Source organism: Pseudorasbora parva, chromosome 22, assembly GCF_024679245.1.
Source record: "Pseudorasbora parva isolate DD20220531a chromosome 22, ASM2467924v1, whole genome shotgun sequence".
In the NCBI taxonomy this organism is placed as follows: Eukaryota; Metazoa; Chordata; class Actinopteri; order Cypriniformes; family Gobionidae; genus Pseudorasbora; species Pseudorasbora parva.
In genome coordinates, this window is record NC_090193.1 from 9,242,883 (window position 1) to 9,261,290 (window position 18,408).

Sequence of the window (18,408 nt, forward strand, 5' to 3'; positions counted from 1 at the left end):
AATTCTTCAGGTCGAATCAAATTTTTTTTTTCCAGTGTAGCCTATTAAGCTGAGCGCGAACTGATTTCCATAGTGTCTTTAGTTGGCGCTTATAGCTCCTATAAACCTGTAATCTGTAGATTGCATTGTGACTTTTTGTGAACATTTTTTTATACACTGATATTCCTGAACAACTGTGATTCACAGTTATCACAACATAATTGAAAGTACAATATAATGAAGTCAATTAGTGCGTGTTTTGTATAAAATTGCAGATTCCTTAGAGGGTCCTTGGGGAAAGCAAGGAAAAGCGCGAGATGAGTTTGTAAAGTACAACAGACCTATAAGACACTGTGTGGGTGGTGAGTGGGTAGATCGGAGCAGAAGGTCACACACACAGATCTGAGGCTGGACCTGAACAAGTGCGAGCAATCACGTTGTCATGGTAATGAGATACGCTGAATATTTTTCTTTAGCTAATACAGCAGCCTACTACAGTGCAACAAATCATTGTCACATAAAACGCAACTTTATTACCATTTAATGAAGATTATAGCATACAACCGGTTTACATAACTACTATTAAATGGCAACATGTCACTGATATTCAACATTCACAGTCATTAAATTAATTCATCAGTAAAGGCACAGTGGGTGTTGTCTGCATAGTAAACGCCTCCCCCAATGATACTTTATTAACGTGTTGATTCTTCGCGCTATCGGGCAGTAGTTTGTTTTTTTCCCCACGAGAAAAATATCCGTAACCTCCTCTTCCCACGCAAACATCTCAGCCGTTTTCATTTCTTTAAACAGTTGTGAGGGCAGAATATCGCGGAGTCTCCAGCTTCTGCTGCACGCGACGTTACGGGAGAACAGAGGAGCTACAGAGCTGCGGAGAAATGGTAAGTCGTGCTGTGAATTGTTTTGAAATGCAGTGTCTAAATATACTTTAATATATATAAAAAAAACATTTAGCAAATTTAACTGTGCTGGCACTTTGGATGAGGCATCAAATATTTTTTTTCTTTCATAATTTTTTTTTTCAGTTCATAAATACAATATCAGTTCTCTGTTTTCCCCTGAGTTCTGCTGTGATATTTTAGTTCACTATTGGGCAGTGGAAAGGATGGGAGCAAGATGGTGTGGGTCAGCTTTGTAGTGCTCACCTGGGGCGTTTGTTAATGTGAGTATTTGTGCTGATTTAAGATCAGTGATCAGACCGTCAAGTAGGGATCAATGGAGGAAAAACTGGCCCTAGATCAGGTCAAAAGTCATGTTGTGTAGCTCTAATGTCACTCAGTATGGGGTCACATGGAGGGTGAGGGAGTCAGGCCATATAATAAACTGTTTCATATGTGTTTGGCACTAGTTGAGTTTTACCTGTGGCCACTTCAGTCAGTATTTCCAGCACTAACCCACCGCAGAGCAACCATGAGTGGTGAGTAAACCCATCGCAATGTTTTATACTGTAGATTAGTTTGGAAATTGTAGTGGAATTGCTGGGTTACTGTTTAACATTGGCTTAATTTTATTAAGCCAAAGTCTTACTACATCATTTACTAAAAATGAAAAATTATCTTGTTATATTGGTTTTCTTCTTGGTAAAGTATTATGAAGTTTTTTTTTAATGTCTTTTGACATTAGGCAAGCATTTGTGTCAATAGTCTTTATGATTGTTCTTTCTTTTCTTTTCTTTTCTTTTCTTTTCTTTTCTTTTCTTTTCTTTTCTTTTCTTTGTTATCCAGTCAATAATTTAAGGATATTTTTTTCTAGAAACACAAGGGTTCAGTTGATTTTGCCTTGGGAACAAAACAGATTTTCAGCATGACGTCTTGGAATATATAGCACAAGTATATAGTATATATCATATACAGTAGATCACTTTTATTGTGCTTTTTTGTGGATCTCGACAGCCACAATATCAATGCATTGTATGGAAAAGAGCAACCTGCACATTCTTATAAACATCCCAAACTATGTTACACTGAAAAAGAAATTACCATATGGGTTTGGAATGACGTAAAGGTTGAGTAAACAATGACAGAATTGAAATAATTCCTAGTTTCCTGTATTGCTGTAAATGTTTTCCAATTTTCAACATCATATCTAAGATATTTAAGCTCGTTTCTGCCTTAAATAAAAAAAAAAAAGTAATTGTGAGAAAAAGTAAAATAATAAATATTGTCAGATTTTAAGTCACAATTATGAGAAATAAATTCACAATTACAAACGCTCAAAAACAACCCAACATTATCTGACGGCCAGCTGTCTTCTTGGTGTGGTGTGTATGATGTCATGGAATATTGATAATATAATTTTCAGTATTATAGAAAGTTTTCATTGCGATCAAAATTTCAAAATGATCCAATATAAACCAGCTTCCCTTAAACCGTCAGTATTATATATATATATATATATATATATATATATATATATATATATATATATATATATATATATATATATATATATATATACACACACACACACACACACACACAATATACTGCTATTTACCTTTTTTTGTAATCATTCAGTTCTGCCTTAACACAAATCCAGACCTTCCTATATTTGTTCAAGTCAGTTGTCGTGAGTAACCCTGCGCTCTCAACAGCTTCTTCACACTCACACTGACTCTAGAGCAACCCTCCAGAGCTTACATAACTTCAATTCCATCCTGGTCGGCATCTGAAACAGAATATACAATGAGCGTCTCAGTGGAGACACTGTGCACTGCTTATCTGGAAGTCACATGATATTTGTTTGTTGTCTTTAGGATAAGCACCTCAGTATGGCATTTATTTTGTATTTACAGTTTAAAAATCCTCTAGAGCATGTCATTACTGTAGCTTCTCATCAATATGGTGTCAGCATGTCACTAAACACGAGCTGGGATTTAGTTGGTGCTAACTGCAAGAGTATGTGGTGAATTCTAATGCTCTTGCTGACCGTTAAGGTTTCTCATTTAATTTCTCAGTCACTTGAAAATGACTTTTAAGGCAGCGAGAAAGGTTTGCCATGTAAACAGGTCGTCCATTCCCCTTACAAGATCAGTACTGTATTCTCAAATGATAAAAAAAATGTTTACGTTTAAAACTTAAATTAGTTTTAAGAAAAAGTTTTAAGTTTTAAGGATGCAATACAGAATAGAAAAATGTAAGTGTATTTATTGTGAGTGTACTTATTTTAGGAGGGGTCGTGTTCCTCATGTTGTTCCAAAACCACATACTTTCTATCTCCTGTGGAACACAAAAACAAAAAACAAGTTTTTTAGAAGTGTAGAATTTTCAGTCTAAAGTTATATCCAGTTTTACAACTTTATTGCCATAACAACAGAACTGTTCACCCTAAGCTTTAAAACTTTAAAATAACTATACAAATTATGATTTAAACAGATGACTTAATATTAGTGCTTTTTTTAATTTATTTACATTTCAGCTTTTAAAGGTGCACTATGTAGTATTTTTGCAGTAAAATATCCAAAAACCTTGTTCAAAGGTTCCAAAATGTTGTTCAGTTGAGCACCTACAATATCCCAAATGTTTCCAACTATTTGTAAATTGTAAGAAAATTTCTATTTTAACTAAGGACCGGTACGTTTCAGCATAGCGTTTGAGGAAGTCATCTGTCAATAGTGTCATATCTGCGCTACCCTCGGTTTCGGGTTTTATTTGGCAGGAGCACTTTAGTCTTAGCAGTGTGAACAAGTGAACGCATGGAGTAACATCATAACATCATTTTCAACACACTTAAATGTGTCTAATATGATAAACAGAGCTGCATTACCTCATAATCATAACCGGAAGAGCTGATCAGTGCATGTGCCCGGCGAATGTGTCCCGTCCCGTCATAATAAAAGTACCGGTGTTCCCGAGGCGGGAATTTGTTTAACAATCGCTCCAGCAGCTGTGCTCAGGTCTACAACACTCGTTCCTGCTCTGCTTTACACTACAGTAACGTTAATAACCGCATGCATGAACATGATTTCTGCCCGAGTCCTATTTTCCACCGGCTGTGAGGTGAAGACCACATGTCCCAAGATGCTGCGCTCAAACTTTGAGTCATCAAACTACGTCTTTGTTTAGAATAGACGCCCTCAAGTAGCACCTTTAAGTCCTTAAAAAATTTCCCCTTTCACTTCCATTATAAGTCTCACCACAAATATTGAAATGTAAGAGATGTATAATTATAACATAAAAAATACTACTTTTTCAGGTCAATCAGTTTATTCTTCTTCTCTGTCATTATCAGACTTGGGCTTAGACTGATACGGCAAAACAAACAATTATAATTAACGTAGTTACAGTATTATTTACAGCACCTCAGGCAGCCCCTGAAGCTGATACTCACAGGTTGTGGTAAGTATGAGGAGTTCCTTTTCCAGCACACACTCTAAGTGCTTGACCAATTAGTGCAGACTGGAAGACAGGTTTTAAAGAAAAAACAAAACGTAAATTAAAGCGTTCAGAAGGAGCACATTATATGATACGACCCTACTCTAGTAGGACCCTTAAACAAAATGATGAACTTGTAAATGAGAAGTATAGGGGGCCTTTAAAAGTGCTTAAAATCTATATGGTCACAATATGCTTTTGTTGTATGGAAAAGAGTAAGTCTTCTCTTTTGCTAACTAGAACACTGTAAGTTCAAGTTGTAATTGTAATAATCAATTCAAGATGTATAGTAGCTTACACGTTGCATGACTATTAAATCATGGTTTCATCTGTCAGTCACCCTAGTGGTCAACCATTCGGGAGCCCCAAAGACCTCTGATACTTCAAAAAAGGGCAATGAGATTTGGCAAGTGGAATTTGCATGCCACTCCCCTGGATATACAGGTATAAAAGGAGGTGGCTTGCATCCACTCATTCAGATTTGTTCTTCGGAGCCAAGTGGTTGCAGGTGCAATCACTCATTCCATACACCTCTTCAAAAAGAAGGAAACATTATTCTGCTCCTATACATGGCACACTACAGTGAGCTCTCTTTCTATTGCACTGTTGAGTGCAGAGAGCTTCCCGGGACCTTCATTTTAGACACAAAGTCACTTCAGTTGCTCACTGTTTTGTCCTTCTGCTGTCAAGAAAGGCCACGGCGGCAAATGCTGGAGGTGATCTGGGCTTTCAATGGAAGCATTTCTGCTGGGTTAATCCCCATTGGATTTCCATTCCCCGTCACGCTAATTTCCCTCAGTGGAGTTCATGAATTAGTTAGGTTGTTTGTCTCAGGTTGAACTTAATTTCTCATTCGGGGCGCGAGAAGAGCTTTATTGATCACACAGACTAGAGTTATCGAGAGTAGCTTTGGCGGGTGGGCTATTTTCTTAAGATGCTGAGGACTCAGCTGAACCCCTATCCTCATGTGTGGTTGCCCAGTCTGAGGGCAATGCTGAGTTGGCAGCCATGCTTGCCTGGGCCGCTGGGAACATCTGGCTCGAGTGGAACCCTCCACCCTGCCCTAAGCGTTCTTCGGTTGGACGATTGGTTCCTTGTTCAGAGTGCTGCTTACAGCCACCCTCCGTCTCAGTTTCTTTCTTCCCGGAAATGCATGGGCATCACATGAAGTCGGTACCTTTCACCCCCAGGGCTTGCTTCAAAGGTACCTCACTACAGAGGTTGCATAGGCTGAGCAGGCGACCATGGTGCATCATGCCTGCAGAGTGCCACCACCTGGGGTAATTGTCCTAGATTTACTTCAAGGGTCTGTAAGTTCACTTCACACAATGACCTTGAAGAGGGGGCGACTCTAGGTGGTCTAGCTGATTTGGAGTTGATTCAGCGAAGCACAGGCAGATCTGATTGTTTCCCAGGAATCCTCCCATTGCCCACAACTGGCCCTGGGGCCTACACAGGTATGATAGTGGCAGATCACAATGCAGTGGACGATGAGTCCCCTGGGAAGCTCAAATTGATCATCAGGTTCCTTAGAGGTGCCAGGAGGTCAACTCACCAAGAGGATTGGGGACCTGCAAGTATTCTCTGTGGGTGAGACATGCCTTGAGTTCAGACTGGCATATTCTCACGTAATCCTGAGCCCCTGGACGAGATATGTGTCCAAAGTTCCCACTACTCCTTTCAGGGATCAGGTGATGGACTTGTGAGTGATCTATAATGACAAGACAGACCCAGCCTTATCGTTGCTGTGTCCAGTGCAAACTCTGCCCTTACTACCTGGACCGCACAGAGATCTTCAGACACTCTGACCAACTCTTTGTCTCTTTTAGAGGGCAGCAGAAGGGGAAGGCTGTCTCCAAACAGAGGTGTAACCAATGGATTGTGGATGCCATTTCTTTGGTATCAATCCACAATGAGTGTTGCATCCTTCTGGACACTAGTGAATGGATCCTCTTTAACAGACATCCGTAGAGTGGCATGCTGGGCTACACCCAACTCCTTTGCAATATTTTACTTTCTCTGAGGTAAGCTGGTGTTGTCCCGGGTGTTATCAGGTACGAACAGGTAAATTTAGGGCAAACGGCAGTGTGTATGACTTTTTTTCAGTGCTTTTTTCCTCCTTGAGGTGATAACGTAGGCTTTTTTGCTGCCTGAATGCCCTCCTATTCTCCAGCACTCATCAGTAGTCAAATTCAGCAGAGGAGTTTGCTGCAGAGCCCATTATATGCGGTATGCCCCTTTTCAGCTGAGCCCTTGTATGTGGGTTCGGTACCCAATAATCATTGCGATGATTCCCTGTTGGTAATCCCATATAATCTATTTTCCACTGTTCTGTTTATCTGTTGGTAAACTCTGAGTCTTCCATCTGGGCAGAGCCTTTCAGAGACAGAAAAGTTCAAGGAACGGCTAAAGCAACCTTTTCCCATTGTAAGTATGGTTCTTACTGGCATTTGGAAAGTTACAACGTAGCCTGGTGCACTTGTTATTAGGCACACAGCAGCCTGACTGCATATGCACAGCCAAACCTCGTAACAAATTTCAGCTAATTGTGGTGTTTCTTAAAAATACCCCTAGTGTCATCACATCGACACAATGTCAAAATGACTGACAGATAGGGAACATCTTGGTAACTATTTTAACCTCTGTTCCCTCCTGCCACAACACTGAACTACTGCTGAAATGGCACTATCTTGGCCACCCCCTTTTATACCTGTATGTCTGGGGGAGTGGCATGCAAATTCCACCCGTCAATTGGCCTTTTCTGAAGTATCAGAGGTGTTTGGGACTCCTAATGCTGTGTTTACACCAAATGTGAATAGAGTGCCCGGAGCGAGTGATTTCCATGTTAAGTCAATGGAAAGGCACGTTGACGCCCGTCTGGAGGTCCCCGTCTGGATAGACTCATTAAGCGTGGGCGTGATTTCGCCTGATTTGTGCATCCAGTTCGTGCGAATGACGTGATATATACCATATTTACGTAAATTTAGCATCTTGCATGATATGCGCGTTATGTGCGAGTGGTGCTTTTTGTGCATTCACATGTTTGAAGCAAATTCGCTTCTGATGCCCGAGTGGAAAAATCTGAACATTGACATGAAATCGCGCCCCATTAACCAATCGGGAGCCTGCTTGCTGCTGACATGTGAAGTGATTAATGATAAACCAGAGTATTTAAAAAATACTACTGTTGTGCCACAAAATGTAGTTTTAGAATTTTTCAGGTGAGAATGTGGTTGTTTAAAGCTAAAATGTGTGGTTTATTTATAGAGAGAGCACTATTTGAACATCTTGGCGTTTTCGGAGTTGTGAGATCCAGTCGATTGCTCGTTAACCCCGGCGAGAGCAGCCTTTCCTCAGCTAGTCCTTCTGGCGTTTGCCGCTGGTTCTGATGTCCTGTAGTGGTTAAACATGAGCTATATTTCGTCTTGTGTTGAGCTAATAGCCGATCTTTGGTCTCATGAATCTATAATTTGTTGTCTGGCAAATCATTTTGACTGAGAGCAAAGTAAAGTTCATAACTTATTTGTTTAGGCTATTTAACTTTACCATTGTAGCCTACTAGCGTAAAACATATTTTGTTTTATTGTTTTCTAAAATATACATACAGAAGTGAGAGCGAGCTGAGCTCCTGGGGCGCCTTGAACACATGTCTATTTCGCCTCAAATGCTCGATTTATTTACACCTCCAATACGCTTTATTTGCACGAATGGATTCAAAATGTTCAAGCGTCTATCTAGACGCGATATACGCAAATTTGATGCACTATTCGCATTAGGTGTAAAGGCAGCATTAGTGTGATCCCGGTGTCATCACATTGACACAACTTCTCGTTCCCTCCATCAGGGAACAGGTTCCAATAGTAACCAAGATGCTCATTAAGAGATGGTGAACTTTAGGTCATGACATTTTTTTATTTTTTGCCTCAATGTTTTCCCACAGTTTCCCATGAAACACTCTTGGACCATGTATTAGAGCTGATTATGAATGAGAAGCCTCCAAACAGCACCAGCCTGTTTCTAAGTGAAGATTCTGAGAAGCCACAGCGTGCTGAGGAGGGGTTCCACCGTCTGTGCCGAGTATTACAGAAGCAGATGTCAGGAAGCAGGCGAAAGATGGGCGGCATCACACGAGACGGTGTAAAGGCGTTCCTGCGGAGGAATGCATTTGTGTTCTTCACAGTGGCGGCTGTGGCTTTAGGTAAATCAGTGGGCAAACACAACAGGTTGTAGTTGTTTTTTGTAGCTCTGTTTAGGAGGGAAGTGTGAAGTATGAAAAAGTTAACAGACTAGCTAACTGAAGTTGCATGTTACAATTCTTTCTGTTTGACTGTATGTAGGGGTGGTGCTAGGTTTTGCCTTGAGACCTTATAACCTTACCGTCAGGGAGGTGAAATATTTCTCTTTCCCTGGAGAGCTGCTGATGAGGATGCTTCAAATGCTTGTTCTACCCCTCATCGTCTCTAGCCTTGTCACAGGTACGTCTGCAAAACGCATCACTTCAACCTTTGCAGATAATTCAGTAACACTTTAAATTCCTTTACGATAGTTAATACATTAGATGTCATGATCTATCAATAAACAACCATTTTTACAGCATTTATTAATTTAGGTTAATTGTTCATTGTCTATTTATGTTCATTCATAATACATTAATTACTGTTAATATTTAGGCCACAACTGTTAAAACATTCAAATCAGCATATTATGATTTCTGAAGGATCATGTGACACTGAAGACAGAAGTAATGATGCTGAAAATTCAACTTTGGTCACAGGAATAAATTACATTTTAAAATTTATTCAAATAGTAAAGTTATTTTGTAATAATATTTCACAAAGTTATTTTTACTATACTTTTGAACTCTGACCAACCCCAAACCTTTAAACGGTAGTGCATATGATAGCTACTATACATTTAATTATATATAACAAGTACATTCAAAAAACAACATTGACCAGTTCTTAAGCAGAAATATGGTATTTTATTGTCAGCTCAGTGGAAATGCTCGACCACAGATCCTCTTTTGTTCATGTTTTTGTGTAGGAATTTCCTCTTTGGACAGCAAGGCTTCTGGGAAGATGGGAATCAGGGCCATTGTCTACTACATGGTGACTACGTTTATAGCAGTTTTCATTGGTATTGTCATGGTGATTATTATCAGGCCGGGCAAAGGTAGCAGGGATAGTCCAGTGGCCTCTAGTGGCAGCATTGAGCCGGTGCAGGCCGCTGATGCTTTTCTGGACTTGATAAGGTGGGGAGAAAGTTTCGTTTGACTGTTGCAAATCTTTTTCATTTTTTAAGACGTTATGGGATCTGATTTTTTCTTGTTGTTCCTGTAGAAATATGTTTCCACCTAATTTAGTTGAAGCCTGCTTTAAACAGGTTTGTGAATCCTCTCCGAATACATTTCCATAACATTAAAGTGCTTCTACTCATTTGGTAAAAACAACAGATATTACTAATCACCCATTTTTCTTGCAGTACAAAACACTATACAAGAAAACGGTGTTGACAAAAAATGTCACCATAATGGTCAATGCGACAGACAACATCAACTCTACAGATCTCAGCCAAGTATCCAACTTCAGCACAATCCTGCAGACCATCCAGGAGACGGTGGAAGAGGGGGTTCCCGTCTCAGGTTCCTCAAATGGGGTGAATGCCTTAGGGTTGGTGGTCTTCTCCATGTGCTTTGGATTAGTGATTGGAAACATGAAACAGCAGGGCCAGGCTCTCCGGGACTTCTTTGACTGCCTGAATGAAGCCATAATGCGCTTGGTGGCCATCATTATCTGGTTAGTGTCCAATTATGATGTTCTGATAACCCTCCTGCTGACAACAGTGAGGCAGTCATTTAAGAGTCAGTAACATTATGCTAATTAATTTATTCAAACATTTTCTGTATTACATTTTATTTTGGAGACCATAAAATAAAAAATGTCAGTGATACTTAGTATTTGTCTTTGACTGGATAAGGAGCAATTATTTTACCATTGAAATGAAAATCTTTCAATTAAAGCTATTGTGATGAAATATAAATCTATTAAAGGGTCTATTTATGGATGCATGTATGTAGAAGTTACTATTATTGCTGTAAAATGTCTTGTCAAATCTGCTGAGCAGGTATGCGCCGGTGGGTATCCTCTTCCTGATTGCTGGAAAGATTGTTGAGATGAAAGACCTTGCCCAGGTGGGCGGACAATTGGGGATGTACACGGTATCGGTCATTGTCGGGCTACTCATCCACGGCCTGTTCGTTCTGCCTCTGCTCTTTTTTGTGGTGACCAAGAAGAACCCTTTCACCTTTATTGCTGGGCTGCTACAGGCTCTGATCACAGCTCTAGGCACCTCATCCAGGTAACCAACTGTGTAAATAAAAAAATATTTGCTATATTTATTGGTAGTCAGATGTAGGTAGAATTCAGGATTTTCAATAGATTCTTGATAGCATTTATTTGTAAAGTGCAGGATGTGCCATATTTGTATAAATAAATAAATAATAAAAATTGCATAAATTATTCTTGAACTATCTAAAGTATTTAAGGGACAAGGTTACATAAAAACATACATTTTATCATTAGACATTAACGTTATATTTTGATGTTAAATCCACTATTGTTTTATATAGAATTATTATATAGACTATAAAATATTTCACGCTATTACATCAGAAGTAACTGTAATAAAATTACAGAACATTTTTACTTTTTTTTACAAGGGAAAATAATTACAGTATTTAGTTACTTAGTAATCCATTACACTCAAGGCTAATAATATGATATCAAAAATATGATATTTTTTGATTTTTTGATCTGTTTTAAATGTGTATATATACAAAAAAAATGTTTTCCATATACTTTAGTTGACCTTAAAGCAAACAGACATGAACTAAAAACCACAAAACAATTTGGATTTCATGTGTTTTTACCATATAAAAAATATGGATGTTCCAAAGGGCCGTTCTGAATGGCCGTTGCCATCTTGGCAGCTCGTCATCGCGTGTCACTCCCTGATAATAGAAAATGGGAATGTGGGTGGGGTTTAGGTGACGCAGTGACAAACAGACAGCAGATAAATAGCTAACCACCTGTCACTAAAAGTAACCACACCCCTAATTATGCTAAACTTTAAGACTTTATATAATGTAAACTAATGAGTTATATATAAAAAAAAAATCATCCCTGTCATAGTTGTCATGAAGGGCAAAATTATCCGTTTAGACCAAAAACACAATTTGTACCAGGCTAAACATGTTTTTTTCTGCTGTAAAGTTAGGAATTTTAACATGGATCCAGGCCGTGTCTGGATCGGATGGTGGACCTGCGTCTGGACATGACCAACACATCCTGGAGTGTCTGCTGAGACCGTGTCAATTAGTGTCTCCTCTGAATTTGCCTCACCGGCACGTCATCTTTAATAAACCCGTCTCCGGCGCAATAACTGTGATCTTTCAAGTATTCATATTCTTGTGTAATCAACTCGCCATCCTAAATGAAACCGTCTCTTGCATGATACCCAGAATTCTAATATTCCTATCTAATATGATTTATGACCTGCAAGGTGGCCAGAATAATAATTATACACAGTTTAATAACAGGCCAGAGGAGAACTGGCACCCCGACTGAGTCTGGTTTCTCCCAGAGTTTATTTTTCTCCATCATGCCCTGATGGAGTTTTGGTTCCTTGCCACTGTCGCTTTTGGCTTGGCTTGCTCAGTTGGGGACACTAAAATTATGATCCAAGTTATTCAACTAAATATACAAATAAAATTAATGAATTAGGTCATATTTAATTCTATAAACTATCAAAATCAAACTAGCCAAATCTAATTTTGTTGCAATATTGTCCCGTTTAACACTGTGAAGCTGCTTTGAAACAATCGTCTTTGTAAAAGCGCTATATAAATAAAGTTGATTGATTGATTGATGGGGCTCAATGAGATTCAGCTCCCTTTTGGAGCCTGTCAATGCCAGCCAATGAATTGCAGTTTAAGTTTCTTCTGTATTGGCTTCAACAGAAACTGGGGGAGGTTGCTGCTTGGTTTTTACAGTAAAATGCAGTAAAATGCAATGTGCAATTAACTAAACTCACCTATATAAACCTAAAAAATGTATCTGATTAACAGCTATTGAATTTTTGTATTATTTTCCCCCTTTATAGATTGCTTGTCATTTAAAGACAATTATTAATCAAAAGTCTATATGGTACGCAGAAGAAAAATATTGTAGCCTAATCACTTATCATATTACACTTAGGCACAATTAAAACTGTGCATAGTTATTAAGTATAGAAGTTAGTTCAATTTTTTTATTTGCAAGGGCACAACGGCAATTACATCTCAGTAATGGACCCAATAACTGGCACACACAAGGAAACTATGGATGTGTCTCAATCAGCTCGCTAATTCAGTAGTCACAGCCCATGGACTGATTCCCTGATAAGTGCCCTGACTACTGAACTAGGGAGCCAATTTGGCTGCGCTATCCCTGATGGATTGAGCCCTTGCTCCCAGTGGGCATGGTACATCCTCATAAGCCCAGAGAATGGCAGATATACAATCCAGTGGTTCATTCTTTACTTGGAGACTGCCTTCCCTGTCTGCTGACCTCTGAAGGAGATAAAAAGCTGTTCAGATTATCTAAAGCTCTACATCGGGTCCTGATATATATGCAAAGTGCACACGGCAGAGAAAGAGTCTTTCTCATCCAGAGGGAGTAGTGGGAATCTTGGGCACATATCTAGTCCGGGTCTCAGGAAAACATAAGAGTAGACCGGCTCGAATTCCAGGCATGATTCACTAACAGAAGGCTTGTAGGTCCCCTACCCTCTTGCATGATCAGAACGGCCGTCTTCAAAGAGAGGGCGCTAAGCTTGACTGATTGCAGGGGCTCAAAGTGATCTCTCTGCAAGGCTTGAAAGAGCAGAAAAAGATCCCAAGAGGGATTGTGGCGAGGTCTAGGAGGGTTTACCATCTCAGGAAACTAATGATCAGGTTGTACTTTCCGAAGGACCTGCCACCCACTGTGTAGAGATTAGCTGCTATTGTGGCCATGTACACATTGAGGGTGGAGGCCGACAGGTGCCTCTCTAGGCTCTGCTGAAGAAAGCACGGACCAGATGCCACAACATAGAGCTGCCTAGTAGAGTGGGTTCTGGCCTGAGTAAAGGTGCAGATCCACTTATCCATGCAACACTTCTGACACGTCGCGCTCCACTTTATTCCTATGGGTGACGTCAAGCGACTTTAACGTGCCCGCATAGCATTCCGGTAAGGCAACGCTGCATTTGAAAAAATGCTGCACATCAAAAAAGCTGACCGATTCCCACCTTTATGCAAATGATTCCATTGAACGCGATGCGACTATCCAATAGAAGTAGTGCACATGTAGACTGGGGGAAGTCTCTCTCGGGTCATTTGTTTTTCATTCCTTGCTGGCTCAAAAGCATGCCCATAGAGGTAAACTTGAGGAAGGCCCGTCAACGCACAAATGAGGGAAAGCGCCACAACATCGCGCTTCAGTCGTGTCGCAAAAGTGTATCTCCACGGTATTGGTATCTGATGGAGCGATGGAATTCATTGCTCTGAATTCCTCCTCCTCTTCCCTTCCAGGGACCAGATGTGGGAGTTCCACCTTTCTGGGAGTGATGTGCCCTGCCCCTGAGAAAGAAGGTACCTCAGGGGAATCCACCAGGGAGGAATTGATGCCAACAGGGAGTCTTTTGTGAAAACAACACGCCTGGACACTCATTCTAGAGGAACTCCTCCCCATAGAAATGCAAGGTCTAACTAAGGGCTGAATTAATGGTGGCAGATAGCCGTGATGCCATGGAATGTGTGCCGTGTCACCATGGCCATCTCGGGACTTGAGCCTGAAGCCAATACTGAAGCGGTCTCATATGCATCAAGACCAGCAGAGTGACTACGGCAGAGGAAACCATATGCCCCAGGAGCAAATATTTCAGTGGAACCACAGTTCTTGAGAAAAAAAAAACTTCAAAAACGCCATCATGGCGATCTAATACAACTCCACACAGAGAAAAGAGATGCTTGCACTCTTCCCAGTCCCAATCTGGTTAGGTGCTTGAGGATGATGTACCTGTGCACACAGTAACTCTTGTGAGTGAGCTAGGATTAGCCAGTCATCAAGGTAGTTGAGTATGCAAGCCTCTGACCTTTGTGAAGATGTGAGACAGGGACAGGCCAAAGGCGAGGGCCTTGTACTGATATGCTCAACCTTTGAAGGCGAACTTTAGAAATGGTCTGTGCCATGGAAGAATCGAGACACAGTTTTAATGCCACAAACCAATCTTTGTGTTAGACACATGAAAGAATGTGTTTCTGAAAGCTTGTACAGAGACTCTTGTACATTGAGATTCAAAACTCACAGATCTAAGATTGGTATTAACCCATCTCCTTTCTTTGGTAAGATGAAGTAGGGGCTGTAAAACCTATTCTTCATCTCAGCCTATCACATCCTTTGCCAGAAGGACAGTGATCTCCGCCCCAAAGGACAGAAGCGTTCTCACCTTGTACTTTGGTGGAAAGCATGGCACTGTACCTGGGTGGGTGCCTAAAGGATTGGATTGTGTAGCTAAACCGGATTGTTCTGATGAGCCAGCTCGACAGGATGGGCAGTGCTAGCCATGCATCCAGACTCCGTACCAGCGGCACCAATGGAACTACAATGGAATGGCCCTTGCTCCCCAGGATCATTTCCATTGGCCTTTTCTGAATATGTCAGAGGTGTTTGGTTTAGGGCTCTCAAGGGTGACCTCTAGATTCTGTTTTTTGACACAACATTGAAAGTGAACGACAGAGAGGGAACTAAATTTGCAACTTTGGAAACATGTCATAACAGTCTGTGAAAATGTACCAGTTTCACAGTTATTTTCCTAATTATTCACTGTTGTATAGATTTATATTGCCACATTTTGTTTTAACACCTTTTGTTTTAACAGCTTATTTTACTATAGTTGTATTATTTCCTTGTCTTCTTCAGCTCTGCCACCCTGCCCATCACTTTCCGTTGTCTTGAAGAAAACAACCATGTGGACAAACGAGTGACACGTTTTGTGCTACCAGTTGGAGCCACAATCAACATGGATGGCACAGCTCTGTATGAGGCAGTGGCGGCCATTTTTATTGCACAGGTCAATAACATGGACTTGAACTTTGGCCAGATCCTCACCATCAGGTTAGTTTTGGCAAGTACAAGTACTGAAGGAGTGTTATCTCATCCATTTAGAAAAACATTTGTACTTTGCCAATTTTCTCCTTGCCAATAACACCTCCTGTGAGCTATTTTCATCAAAACGAGTGCTTTTTAATTAGGAAACGCTTAATCTTTCTTTCAGTATTACAGCAACTGCCGCTAGCATCGGAGCAGCAGGCATCCCTCAGGCTGGGCTGGTTACCATGGTGATAGTATTGACATCGGTAGGACTGCCCACAGAGGACATTACACTGATCATCGCAGTGGACTGGTTCCTGTGAGTCTCTCTCAAATGTCACATTGAAGCATGCAGCTCCAGTAGAGAGCACTCTCTCAAAGGTTATTGATACATAATGCAGAATGCTAATCTAAAGGAGTGTTAGCAGTGTTGACACATTCTGCTTTCATATTGTGCTTCCATAATACTAAAAAACTGAACTGAAAACATTGAATGTTTCACTTAAATGACTGATTTTAAACTTCATCATTTAACTAGTCAGGCTCAGACTTGATGTTTCTTTAAGAAGAGATGTGATAGGAAGAAGAGTTTGTCAAGAAGATGTGTGATATAACTTTTTTTAAAACATTAGATGCTTTACATTTGCCATAAAAAAGAAAAAAAAATGCTATATGTTTATATTGACAAAGGAACCCAAGATATATATAGACTTCTTAGATTCATAGACATGTGGATTCTATGACTTGAAGAATCTTAATTATCCTAGAAACCCCCATTACCAACCAGGTAATGTCTTGGCAACACCCTGGCAACTGTATAACATCATGCTAATAACCACACAGAAAACTATAGCACCTGCATAACAGCACCCTGGCAACCACCCCAACACCCTCGCAACATGCCAAAAAACACTCAGAATCCCTTAGCCTTTGCATAGCTACACCCTAGCAACTAACCGTAGAATCTGCATAGCAACCACCCACAACTCCCTAGAAACTACATAACATGCTAAAATACCATTCAAAACACTTAAGCACCCACATAGCAACATCCTGACAACCATCCCTAGACCCTAGCAACATGCTAAAAGCTATTTAGAACACCTTAGCATAACATAGCATAGCAACACTTTGGCGACCACCCAAAATACGTTAGCAACTGCATAGCAACACCTTGGCAACCACCCACAATACCGTAGCATTAACAGTAAGGTCTAAACAGTAAGTACAGCAAGTCACCTGTGATAACCACCTGCAACACTCCAGCATTGTGCTGGCGAGTTTTGAACAGCAAGGACCACTCACAATTTTCAGAAAATATAAAAAGTTGTACAAAAGGGTTTAATGTAAATATTTTGTGTGGTTCTTCAGGGATCGACTCAGGACCACCACCAATGTGCTGGGAGATTCATTTGGTGCCGGGATTGTAGAGCATCTGTCACGACAGGAACTTCAGAACCAAGATGTAGAAATCAGCAACTCTGTGATTGAGGAGAATGAAAAGCCATATCAACTGATCTGTCAAGAAAATGACTCTCTCAAGCATCGCAACAGTGAAACCACCATGTAATAATTCTCATATGGTTATAGTTCAAACCTAAGCACTGTTATAGAGAATTTTTTTTTCTGAATATCAGAACTTTCTGAATAAAATGTTGGAAAGAAGACAGCTATTTGAGTATGCTCAGAATGTAACATGCCAATCCAACGTTTTATCAGTCAGTATTTTCATTTACTTTAAAATAAATTACATCTAAGGCAAAGTAGCACCCAATTAAAATAACACTATGCTAGTTTTATAATGCTGAGTTGAGACTGTTAAAAACATCAAAGTCTTTTGTAATTTGTGTGGATATTGTTTTAGAGTTGGTTGATGTCATTAAACCAGCATTATTTCACAATGTCTTTTAGACGTTTGAGCTATATTACCTCATACACACTGCCAAACTCATAGATGTAGAGACAAAGGGAACCTTTTTGAGTTACTTTGATGTTCTTACTGTGTTTTTGTTATCTAACTTATCGATGATGTCATTTTTGTAGATGTTTATATGATATTGCAAGTTTAAAATGTAATGTTTCTTTGATGGATTTAGCTTTTCCTTTACTCACTGTTACGTGATAGACCAAGTATATGATTCCCCCTTAAGAATAGTTTTAGTAACATTATTTCTGTGTAATCAATTCTTGATAGCACATATCAGCAGGTGAATGATGGTTTATAAAGAAACAGATTTTTGTTTTGTGGTGGAATATGGCTGTTATTCTATGATTATTCAGTTTGTGTTGTGCCGTAGTGGTTGTTTTATTTATATTTGAAGTCTATTTGCCCGCTTTATAAATATGCCCAGATTGCGCTGCCCATATTGCAACTGCATCTGCGTGAAATACTTGAATCTTTACCACAGTCTCCAAAGGTTTCATAACAGTTTACTCTCACACAAGAGTTCAGTATTGGTATTATGGATTCACTTCACAATCCTCACAGGTTTTTGAAACACAGTATATACTTTCAGTAGAAATGATCTTTAAATGCAAACTACAGTTTGTGAAAATGGTGTTATGTTGTTTAATATTTCTTATAAGTATTTATATAACCATATATGGTACAAATTAGTTTGTTGTATTTATTAATTTGTTTTGAGTTTGCTTTTTTTGAGGTAATGTTATAGTGTAGGCCTATTTTTTGCTTGAATTTTTGGGGTATTTGAATTCTGGAAGGTGTTAAGATGAATAAATGTCTCAGGAATAAAAATTCTCATTTTACAGTGTTTGTCTTCTTGTCACAACAAACCACAGCAGACAGTTTGCTACAAATGCCAGTATATGAGACTCACAAAACAGCATCCTCTAGTGGTGTGTCG

General features: G+C 39.7%; 1 protein-coding gene across 2 annotated transcripts; it reads left to right on the forward strand.

Annotated features, from left to right (window-relative positions):
- The first annotated feature begins 613 nt into the window (after positions 1 to 613).
- Positions 614 to 18,310, forward strand: slc1a6 (solute carrier family 1 member 6). Of its 2 annotated transcripts, none has more exons than XM_067431585.1 (10): positions 614 to 881; positions 8,314 to 8,571; positions 8,711 to 8,848; positions 9,417 to 9,624; positions 9,713 to 9,755; positions 9,855 to 10,168; positions 10,497 to 10,730; positions 15,374 to 15,568; positions 15,729 to 15,863; positions 16,916 to 18,310. In XM_067431585.1, the coding sequence occupies exons 2-10, from the start codon at positions 8,355 to 8,357 to the stop codon at positions 17,112 to 17,114; spliced, it is 1,683 nt and encodes a 560-aa protein (XP_067287686.1). In that variant the 5' UTR covers positions 614 to 881; positions 8,314 to 8,354; the 3' UTR covers positions 17,115 to 18,310. The 2 variants fall into 2 exon arrangements, with proteins under 2 accessions (XP_067287686.1, XP_067287685.1); XM_067431584.1 differs by lacking the exon at positions 614 to 881 and adding an exon at positions 1,365 to 1,417.
- Positions 18,311 to 18,408: the final 98 nt, after the last annotated feature.

Coding starts and splice junctions, on each gene's coding strand:
- slc1a6 (XM_067431584.1), top strand. Junction 8,849..9,416: donor CGTCTCTAGCCTTGTCACAG/GTACGTCTGCAA, acceptor GTTTTTGTGTAG/GAATTTCCTCTTTGGACAGC. Junction 15,569..15,728: donor GGCCAGATCCTCACCATCAG/GTTAGTTTTGGC, acceptor TCTTTCTTTCAG/TATTACAGCAACTGCCGCTA.